This window comes from Varanus komodoensis, unplaced genomic scaffold, assembly GCF_004798865.1.
Source record: "Varanus komodoensis strain SLA01 unplaced genomic scaffold, ASM479886v1 scaffold78, whole genome shotgun sequence".
Classification (NCBI taxonomy): Eukaryota; Metazoa; Chordata; class Lepidosauria; order Squamata; family Varanidae; genus Varanus; species Varanus komodoensis.
In genome coordinates, this window is record NW_025336455.1 from 2,426,468 (window position 1) to 2,437,200 (window position 10,733).

Here is a 10,733-nt window from a genome sequence, read left to right on the forward strand (position 1 = left end):
GGGGGGGGCGCCCCGCGGCGGGACCTCGTGCAGCTCCGGCGGCCTCCTCTTCTCTGGGCCGCTCCAGCAGCTCCAGCTTCCATGCCCATCCAGACTTTCCGGAATATTTAACCAATATTCTACAGTTAATTTTAATGGTATATTTATTTAATTCATTTTAACTAGGCTATTTTATACTGTTGTGACATAGCCAATTTATTTATTTGTTTAGGATTGGTGGGTTTTCATGTTCGTAAACCACCCAGAGAGCCCTCCGGGCTATTAGGGTGGTATATAAATGCAAATAATAAATATATAAATAAATTTGGGCGCAGCTCAGGGCAAGGCTTTTACAATTTTGCCACCGGTTTTCTGGCTCCATCAGGCCTACTACTTGCGGTGCCTTGTCTCTCCCCAGCTGCCCGCCGTGCACAGGATGGAGCCCATGCAGGGTGTGGGCTGTGAGGGGAGCGTGTGCCCGGGGGAGCCGCCAGGGGCCCTGCAACGGCCCCGCTGCCCCAGGCCCCCCCCCCGAAACACTTGTGGGCTGCGTGGCCGGCGGGTGCGGCATTGAGCCTGTGGGGGGATGCGCAAGGCAGGGGCATCTCTGCTCCCTCGGCCCGGTGGCCACAGCCACCCGCAGTGGAGGCTCTCCAGCCGGGGAGCACGCCGGATCCCGCGCTCCGCTCTCCTCTGCCCGTTCTGCCCCTCCGTCCTGCTGGAGCCTCTCCTCCGCTTCTCAGGCCGCCCGTGGCCCTCGAGCGAGGCGGGGAGAGCTGCCGCTGGATGCTGGGGCCCATGCCGGGCTGCGCACAGCCCGCTCGCTGGCTGCCGGGACCGGCTTTGTCCTGGCAAGGGGCGCCGCGCATCCCCCAGCCCTGAGGGCCCGGACCAGCGGACTGGCACAAGCGCACCGCTAAAGGGCCGAGGCGCCGAGCCCCTGCCAGCCTTCACGCAGGTCTTCCTGCTGCCAACGCTCCCCCTTCGAGGGCAGTGACGGGCAAGGCAAAGCGAAGACACGCTCAGTCACAGAGGAAACGAGTTTATAGCCGCACCAGTAATTGCTAGGCAACATAGTTAAACAGAGGAGGAAGTAAACAGCCGGTCGCTCCAGCGGGGCAGCGGGGGGGGGGGGAGGCGCTCCCCAAACTGCTCACTGCCTGGCCCAAGTGGGAGGCCGGCAAAAGGGGGCTGCGGCCCCTCCTGCTTCCGGGCAGGTGAGCTGCAGGGGAGGTGGGAGTGCTTCGGCCTGCAGCCGGCAGTGAAGGTGGTGCCCCGAGTGGGGGGCCCTCCTGAACCCCTCGAAGATGGCAGGAGGCAGCCCCCAGGCAGCAGCTCCCCCTTCCGCGCGGCAGCGGCCTGGCGCCAGACCGCCTGCCCAGAGCAGCTGCCTTTCCGCAGTGCTGCCAAGCCGGGGGGCCGCTCTGGTGGTGCCAGCAGGCGCTTCCACCTTGCCGGGGGGCTCTGCCACCCATGTAGCCCCGCCCAGGCGCCCCCTCGCCTCCGCCCCGCTCTGCTCCCCCACTGAGGGAACAGCCCCCCTCCCCACAGAGGGAATCAAGTCAGTGCAAGAGAAGGGGGGAGAAGGGCAGCTCCGCCGCAGCAGCGCAGTCCAGGCAGGGGCCGGGTAAGGGGGGCATTCGAGCGACCCCCGCTGTCAGCAACGACCCCCGCCCCTGAGAGGAAGACAGCAGCCATGGGCTTCGCCAAGGAGGGACGCGCCTTCCTGTCGGGGGCTGCAAAGGAAGCTTTGTTGAGCAGCCGGTGGTCCAGGGAAGCAGGCGGCAGGCTGGGCCGTTGGGCCTGAATACAAAAATAAAACTCTAGGGGCCCTCAGGAAGGCGAAGCAGCGGCACTGCCCTGGCGCCCGCGTCCGGCACCCGGCGGTCCGCTTCGCATCTTCTGCGGCTGAGAGGAGACGGCCGCCTCCCGGGGGCCACGCAGCACCGGCGCGCGGGCACGGCTCTCCCGGCCCCGAGTCCATCCAGCAGTTTGTCCGGCCGTGAGCACGGGGAGGGCAGGAAGAGTCGCCAAAAGCAGCAGGCCAAAGCGCCAGGTGGGGAGGCGGCAGAGCGGCCCCACCGTGCCTTGAAATGGGGCGATCCCCGTGTTCGCGCCGGCTGGGGCCGATCCAGCATCGTGAGCGGGGGCGCGGCACAGCTGCAGGCAGGCGCCGCCCCCGGGGCCCGGCGTGGGGCAGAAGTGCTTCGGGGCGGGCCAGCCCTCCTCGGAAGGGCAGAGCAACAAGTCCAGCGCTGCAGCACCCGAGTCCGGCGCCCCGAAGTCGGGCCAGGCGCCCCATCCGTCCGGCTCCTCGGGCAGCATCTGCGGGGCGGGGGCGGCGGCGCAGCGTGGGCTGGGGCGGGGAAACGCCGGCGGGGCCAACCACAGCGAGGGCGTGCGGGGCAGCTCGGCCGCAGTCACATGCAGATCACCTGTCTCCTGCGGGGCAAAAGAGCGAGGCGGGGGCTCGGGAGCTGCCAGAAGAGGCGGGCCCGGCCCACAGACTAGCCCCCGCCACCTCCAGCGGAGCCCCTCCCCCAGCCGTCAGGGCACGGCGAGGGCTCCGCAGCCCCCAGCACTCCCGGGCGCTCGCGCAGAGGGGCAGCAGCGCGCTCCCTCACCTGTCCTCCTCGATGCTGCCCCCGTCCTTGTCGCAGGTGCCGGCCGTCTCCTCCACGTCGTCCTCGCTCAGGTCCATGTTCAGCTCGTTCGCAGCCTCGGGGTGCGGATACGTGGAGCCGCTGGGGGGAGAAAGCGCACCTCAGCCGTGCTGCCGGCCATCGGGCTGAAAGCCGCGGACGGGGGCCGCACACCTGGGGCGGGGGGGGGGCTCGCCCGTCCTGACCTGATGGAGCGGCAGGTGAAGAAGACCATGCGCTTCAGCCGCTTGTTGTAGAAGAAGTAGTTGAAGGACCACAGGCTGCCCTCCTCGCCGAACGGGTCCGAGTCCAGGTCCGGGTTGTAGCTGCAAAGCAACGAGGGGAGCGATGGGCACGGCCGGCCGCAGAGGCCGGGCGACTCCCAGGGCCGGGCAGAGCCCTCGGCGCCGGCGGGCTCACCTGTAGATGTCGCACTCCGAGAGGCAGATCTCGTGGTCCACGGCGTCCCAGAGCTGCGGCTTCAGTGCATTGAAATCCTCCCGCACGGCGGAAAAGAGGCTGCAGTTCACGGCGTTCACCACCTGAAGGAGGCCGCAGAGCTCTGGCGGTCCGCACAGCCAAGCTGCCCCCACGCTTGGGCCTGGCACCCTAACCAAGGCTCGGTGGGCAACGGGGGCAGGCCTGGCGGCCTGCAGACACACGTGCGGGGACTGCATCCCGTGGCGGGCTGGCCTTGCTCGCTCGGGAGGGGGGAAGAGGCATCCCCCAGATCCGCTCGGCCGGGTCGTCCCGCAGCGCTGGGTGCAGCAGGCGGGCCTCGGTGGACTTCCAAGCAGGAAAGGGACCGGTTCAGCGCTCGGCCTCTGCCCCCTGGCACCCAATGTGGGCACGGCTTTGCCACAGCTGGGAGGAAGGTCTCTTGCGGGGCCTTCAGCCGCACCGGTGCCGGGCTGCCGGGACGGGGAGAGGGCCGTGCCAGAGGGGCTCCCCGCCCCGACGGGCAAAGGGCTCTCTCCCAGCAGGAGAGCTGTGCTGCCTCCTGGGGCAGGTCTTGCTGGCGTGACATTCCTGCTTGACGTGGGGGCAAGCGGGAAGCAGGGACGGGGCGCGTTCTCCTCCCACCGCTCTGGAGCCGGCTCCCGGAAAGCCTCGGCAGCCCGTTGCGCTGCTCAGCGGCCACACTGGGCCACGCGGTGGGAGACGCAGCAGGCCCGTGGCGAGGCGGCGGCCTGGGGGCGCCCTGGCACTCGACGCGTCGGGCAGGGGGCACAGCCGCCGCCCCCCGGGCCCCCCCGCCCGAACCGCAGCGCAGGGAGCGGCTCACCCAGTTGAGGCTTGGCTCCCGGCTGAACTCGTGGCTCTTGGCAGCACTGAAGTCGTAGTCCGGCCGGAAGGACTCGTTGAGTGTCGCGATCAGGTAGAACAGGGTCTTGCGGCTGCACTTGTCACTGAGCGGCCCCCCCTCGTCGCCGCTCTGGCTCTTGCTGAGCCTGGAACGAGAGACACGGCTTGATCCCCCGTCCTTCCAAAGAAGCGGCTGCAACGAGCGCCCGCCGAGGCCAACCGGAAGCCATGGGGCTCGGCTGGAACGCGCGAGGCGCCCCGGTGCTCCTTGCCGAGCCAAGCCGGCCCCTGGCGGGAGTGGCCAGCGCGTGGCACCGCAGCCCCCAGGAGGGCTGCCCTCCGATCAGAGAGCTCCATGCTGCCAGGGACACCCCCGCCCACGGCTCCCAATGAAACGCTGGCGGGGCCCTGCTCCCGCCGGGCCAGCGCAGGAGGGGGCGGGCGGAGGCCGGCGGGGCCCAGCGCTCACCTGCTGGGGCTGATCCCCGTGGTCTGGGGCGGGGACAGGGCCTCGAGCACATGCGGCTGGCCCTCCTGGCAGAACTGCTTGAAGAGGTGCTTGTCATCGCCCGCCATCTTGCAGGAGTAGCTCTCGATCCTGCCGGGAGAAAGGCAGCTCTGACCCACGGGGGAACTGCCTGGGGAGCACCTGGGCCACTAGGGGCTCACAGGGGTCTCACAGGGGTCCCGAGAAGCAGGAAGACTGGCAGGCCGCCGCCACCGGGTGGAATCCGGAGACCCCCGAGAGCCAGGACCACCCTCCTCCACCGCCCGCTGCCTGGGTGCAGCTGCAATATTCATCAGAGAGTCATAGAACTGCGGAGTTGGGAGGGCCGGAGGGCCCAGCCCCCTGCGGGACTCCAAATGAAAGCAACCCTCTCGGGTGGCTGTCCAGTCGCGTCCTGAACGCCTCCTGTGGGGAGAGCCCACCCCTCCCCGGGCCATCGGTCCATTGTCGGCCTGCTCTCACAGGCAGGGAGCACTTCCTGGAACTTGCACCCATCGGTCTGTGTCCTGCATTCTGGGAGGATGAAGAGAGCTTGACCTTCCTCTTTGGGGCAGCCTTTCTAGTACTTGGAAAGGGCTACCGAGTCTCCCCCCAGTCTTCTCAAGGCTGAACGTGCCCCGTTCTTTCTATCTCTTCTCACAGGGTTTTGTTTCCAGTCCTCAGATCACCCCCGTTGCTGTATTGGGCGGCATTAACAGAAGTGTAACATCAGCCCTTTGAGCAGCCACACCGCATTGCTGACCCACATTTGATCTGTCATCTCTGCCCATTGCAAGATGCTTCTCTCTCACTTGCAACTCTGTCAGGCCAAGGTATCGCCCATCTTGTAACGGTGCATTTGGATCCCCTTTCCGAGGAGAGCCTGACATTTGTCCCTGCTGAATGTCATTCTGTCGCATTCAGTCCAGCGCTCCAACCTATCAAGATCGCCTTAAATGGTCCTTCGGTCTCCCAGAGTATTAGCTATCCCACCCAGGTTTCTGTCACCTGCAAAGTGGATAAGCGTTGGCTGCACTTCCTCACCCAAGTCATTGATGAAAGTGTCGAAGAGCCCGGGGCCCAGGACTAAATTCTGCAGCACCCCACCTGTTCCCTCTCCCCAGTCTGGGAAGGCGCCGGTGAGGAACCCTCTTTGAGTCGGGTTCTGTAGCCAACGGTGGATCCACCTGATCACGGTTTCACCTAGCTCACTTTTGGCTGGTTTGCTAATCCAGAGATCATGGGGCAATTGGTCAAAATCTTTGCTGAAGTCAAGAGGGGCTATGCCCATGGCATTCCCGCAGTCCACAGGGAGGTTACGCAATCAAAACACGCAATCAGATTTGTCTGGCAGGGTTTGCGCTTGAGAAATCAGTGCTGGCTTCTAGGAGTCCCTGCATTGCTTTCAAGATGCTTGCGGACTGACTGCTTTATAATTTCCCCAGGGACGGACGTCAGACTGACTGGCCTGTAGTTCCCAGACTGTTCTCCTTTTCCTCGCAGAAGATGGGGGCAAGATGAGCCCTTCTCTAGTCATCGGGCACTTCCTCTGCCCCTCGCGATTGCTCGAAGATGAAAGACGGCGGTTCTGGAGGCCTTCTGCCCGCTCCTCTAGGACTCCAGGGCGGAGTTCACTGGCCCTGGAGAGCTGAACTCGGTCAGCCCAGTGGACAGTCCCGGGCCCTGCGCCCCTCCGGCTGGAGCTGCTCTCCTGCTCCTTCAGCTTGTGCTTCGCCTTCACCAGGAAGGTCGCTGCCACCTGTTACCATTTTGCCATCCCAACTGTGTAGCCGAATTCCCTTTTCGCCCTCCATCTCTTACTTTGGACACCCCTGGAGAAGGCTTGCGTGTCTGCTGCCTTTAGCATCCCTCGCTACCCTCAGCTCCTTCCTGGCTTTGGCCTCCCTGCCGCTCTGTGCCGCGTGCCCGTTCCACTTCCCCGTTTTGCTTCCAGAGCATCTCTACGCTTGCTGTGAAGCAACACGGGCTTCTTGTCTTTTTTCCTTGTTGGAATTGTTTGCAATTGTTTGCAATTTAGAATTTCCTTTTTTTAAACAATTCCCACAGATCTCGGACTCCTTTTCTCATTAGAGTCAATCACCATGGGACTTTGCTTATCATTGCTCTGGGTTTATTAGAGAGCACGCAAAAACTCTGAATTGGCACCCTCGCCTTTGGGAAATTTTCACACTCTGCACCTCAGACCGGAAATACCTTGCAGGAATATAACATGCTCCGTAAAAGTTTTGCCATAATTAGATTTCTAATCTTCTGAGATACTATGAGACTGTCGCACCAACTGCCAGGAGAGGTCAGAACTAGCCCGCTGTAGTGCTCCATCATCCAAAGGTCCCGGAGAGATCCCGAGAAACCACCTGCATCGCAGCCCTTGTGCCTGTTCCCATCTCAGGCGAGGGGAGTCTTGGGCCCCAAGCGGCGCCCCCTTCTCTCAGCTGACCAGATTCACGAGCTCCTCCACCCAACAAGCCAGTCCAGCGCAGCTGCTGCCATTAGAAAGGAAGTCAATGAAGAGCTGATAGAGCATCCGAGCAGTGGTGGGATTTCCACTGGACTAAGAATTAGGCCAAACCACCCCCAGCTTTCTATACGAACGATCACCGCTACTGAAGCACACTGGTGCAGCCAGCCTTCTCCAAGGGGCTGTTAAAATTCTGCTCTTTCTGGACATTCGAGGGCTGAGCTAAATGAAAAAAAACAAAGCACCCTGAGCACCGAACCAACATCCTAAGGCTGCAAATATGGGGACTTGTCCAGGCCAACACAAGCGAACGAGCCAGACATGCAGCCCAACTGGCACCCCGAGCTGGTCAGCTCGTCTGCATGGCAAAAGGCACGGCGCCATCAGTGGCATTCCACCAACAGTGCTTCGGGGGGGGGGGGGGCTCCTGCCACTACTAGTTGGAAGCCCCCGGGCACCTACCTTTTTAAGCGTCCGTTCAGAGAGGCAAAAAACACTTGTTTTCTTTATTGTAAGAAAGGATTAGAAGAACGAAAAGCAAGGAGAGGCAAAACACAGAACACAGCATGTGGGGCAAAAGAATTTTAACGGGCTACAACCTTTCCCCCCCTCCAAGAATGGAGGACACAACTGGATGAGCCTAAATCAGCCTGGGATGGCTTCACTGGGAGCCCAGCACCATGCGGGGGGCGGGACCTGACGGCCCTCTGGCCCCTCCAAGCGCCAACGTTCTATGTTTCTACGATCCAGGCTCGCCAGCCAAATTCCGCTGCCCGATGCTAAATGGGCTCCGTCATCCCATGTTCTACCAGCGTCTAACAGCAGGTTTTGCATGGCGCAGCGGCTGAAGGAAAACTGGGAGGGCTTTGTCCCGAGCCCCCCACTTGGCCCAAGAGGCTTCTCTAAAAGCTGTGAGCCAGCCTGAGGCCCGGGGAGCGCAGGAAAGCAGCGAGGGCTGTGTGCCAAGGGGGGCGGTGCTTCCCTGTGCAGCAGCCCACTCAGCCCTCACCTTCCAATGATGTGTGCGTCTCCTGTCTCCACGGTCAGCTGGGAGTTTATGGCTTCAAAACTGGAGTTTTCCAAGAGCTTCATTGTCGTCCTTCCCTGGCGCAAGAACAGTTCTCAGGGCTTCGGCCACAAGGACGCGCTTCCTGGGGGAGATGGAGAAATGCTGAGCCCTCTGGGAACAGGAGGCTGCCATCTGGGAGGCTCCATGAGAGGTCACTAGACTCTGGCCAGAGCAGGCCAGTATGAAGGCCGCTTTCTAGCTCTTGGGAAGACAAGCAACCCTGCAGGGGTGTCCATCTGATACATTTTCTAGCAACAACCCAGGGAAGGAACCGTTCTCTCAAAGCCTGCAGCCAACAGAGCCGGTGACACCGTCTCTCGCTCCCTGCGCACACGTGTGCCCTTCCTTGCAGCAGAACCCCATGCAAGCATGCTGAAGAATGTGAACTGCATGGAAAGCCAGTGCGGTGCAGTGGTGAAGAGCACGGGACTGGGACTCGGAGGATCCGGGTTCGAGTCCCCGCTCTGCCATGGAGCCAGCTGGGTGACTTTGGGCCAGGCACAGGCTCTCAGCCCAACCTGCCTCACAGGGTTGTTGTTGTGGGGAGAAGATGGAGGAGGATGTAAGCTGCCTTGAGCCCTTTGTAGGAAACAGGCAGGATATAAATCGAAAATAAAATCACCGAGAAAAGGGGGCTAGGAGGTGCTGCAGGGTTGCCGCTCTTTGCCAGCGCCTGTAACGTAAAGCAAGCTGGGCTTGATCCGCCCCGGGCAAACTGGCCCCGTTGTTGCTCCCAGGGTGGCTAACTGGCCGCCCCGGGAACTCCAGCAGCAGGAAGCAAGGGCGCAGGGGCGCCCTGCTCCCGGTCGCCGGCGCCTGACAGCCGTCGGCAGCCCTGGCCGGAGGGGGTCACTGACGAGGCCGGGTGTCCTCCGGGGGCCGCGGCCGCACAACCCTCGAGCGCCGCCCGAGTGGCGGCCAGCGCCGCGCCAGGGCCCGCAGCCCGCGGCGGACAGGCTGCCTTCACCTGGAGAAGCCCCGGGCCGGCGGGAGCGCCCGGTGCCCGGCCGCCGCACACCTGCGCCCGGGGAGCCAGCCGGCCGGCCCCGGCAGGGGCGCTCGCGGGAACCGGGAACGGGCGGCAGCCCTCCGAGCAGCCCCACGCGCGGCGACGGCCGGCCGCCCGCCCGGGCTAGAGACGCCCCAGGCACGGGGCGGGCCTCCCTCGCGCCCGGGAGCCGGCGGGGCGGGGCGGGGCGGGGCGGGGCGGGGCGGGGCGAACCGCGGGGAGGCGGCCGCCGCGGACGACTGCCCTTCCCAGGATGCCGCGCGCCGCAGGGAGGCCCTGGCAGGGCGACCCCGCCGCACAGCATGCCGGGAAGCGCAGTCCCACTGTCGCCCAGCCCAGGCCGCACCGTTACTGACCCGCCCGGGATCCGCTTCCTGCTCCCGATCCGCCGCGGGGTTCCTTCAGGGGTTTTGCCCCGTCAAACGGCGCAGTCTCCGCAGCGAACTCGAATGCGGCGCCGCCGCCGCCTCGGCCCGTCTCTTCCAAGCGGCCCGCCGGGGTCCCGCCCGCCTCGACATGGTCCCGATTAATCGGGACGATACAGCCGACTAATCGAGCCTCCGCTGCCCGCCGGTCCTTTCTTCCTGGCGAGCGAAGCGACCGACTCTTCTGAGGACGACAACAAGAACGTGCAGCTCCGCCCTGCTCTAGCCACGATTGGACCCTTGCCAGATTCCCAAATGCTATTGGTGGGGAACAGTGCCAGTCTCTGGGATCGGAGCCTTCCGATGGCTGATTTTGATGTCCATCAACGTCCTTCTGGCTAGATCTGGGCCCTGATTGGCTTCCGCGTCAAGGGCGCTGTCTGCCCGCCCGAGGAACAAAGACGGGGGGCGGCTGTCAATCAGCGGGCGAGTCGCCCCGCCCTCCCGCCGGGGCGGGGCTCCCGCGGCCCGAAATAGCGGCCCGCGCGCCGCAGCGGCTCTTCGCCGCCCACGCGGCCGAGGCCGGCGCGAATCCCGGGCCGGGCCGGGCCGGGCCGGGCGAGCGAGCGAGGCCGGTGCAGCCGCTCTGCTGGAGCGGCCCTCCCCAGCTACCTGTAAGCACAAAGCACGGCCGCCCCTCCTGCGCCTTGGCCCTCCGCACGGCGGAGAACGAGCGCAAGGCAGCGCAGCTTGCCGCCGCCCCCCTCCTACACCGTAAAGCCTGGGCTCCGCACGCAGGCATTGCGCCGGCCGCCGGAGCCGTGCGAGGGCCGTGACCCGCGGGAGGTCCCGCGCCGGAGCCGCCCGCAGCCCCGCAGGAGAAAGCGCGAGCGCGCGCGGCTACCGGTCCGCGTCGCTGGCGCCGCAGCAGGGCGGAGCGGGCTCGGACCCGACCAGGGCGGCCCCGGTGACCCCCGAGGACGTGCGGAGAGGAGGCCCGCGGGGCCAAGGGCTCCGAGAGCCACCAGCGCGCCTCCATCCGCCGGGCCGCAGGAGCCTTGCCGAGCAGCAGCCCACACGGCGGGGCGCAGCGCGACAGCCTCGTCCTCGGGGGCCGCAAGGCGAGGGCTCCCGCCGGCCTACCTGGAGCTGCCGCGGCCCCTCCGCGCGCTCCCCGGCCATGGTCTCCGCGCCCGCCGGGACGAATCCGCAGGGCCGACCCCGCGGGAGCCCGGCCTCCCGCGAAGAGCGGGCGCCCTCCTGCTGGCGGCCCGCCAAACCCTGGCCCGGGGCGGCCTGGCGTCTGCGCAAGCCGTCGGCCTCGGCCGCGGGGCCGGGCTCGGCGGCCGCCCGTCCGCGCCGGGGCCGGAACCTGAGGGCCGGGCGGCGTTTCCCGGG

General features: G+C 65.3%; 2 protein-coding genes across 2 annotated transcripts in view; both read right to left on the reverse strand.

Moving 5' to 3' along the window:
* WDR97 (WD repeat domain 97) overlaps positions 1-2,304 on the reverse strand; it is a 25,129-nt gene extending 22,825 nt beyond the window's left edge. The window contains exon 1 of the mRNA XM_044453253.1: positions 2,062-2,304. Within this exon, the coding sequence (XP_044309188.1) occupies positions 2,062-2,304 (243 nt within the window). The remainder of the gene's footprint in view (positions 1-2,061) is intronic.
* On the reverse strand, positions 1,006-9,748 carry MAF1 (MAF1 homolog, negative regulator of RNA polymerase III). Its single transcript, XM_044453326.1, has 8 exons — positions 9,327-9,748; positions 7,902-8,043; positions 4,396-4,524; positions 3,907-4,072; positions 3,042-3,163; positions 2,828-2,947; positions 2,604-2,723; positions 1,006-2,421 (listed from the first exon to the last, which is right to left on the reverse strand). The coding sequence occupies exons 2-8, from the start codon at positions 7,982-7,984 to the stop codon at positions 2,400-2,402; spliced, it is 762 nt and encodes a 253-aa protein (XP_044309261.1). The 5' UTR covers positions 7,985-8,043; positions 9,327-9,748; the 3' UTR covers positions 1,006-2,399.
* Between the last annotated feature and the right edge of the window lie 985 nt (positions 9,749-10,733).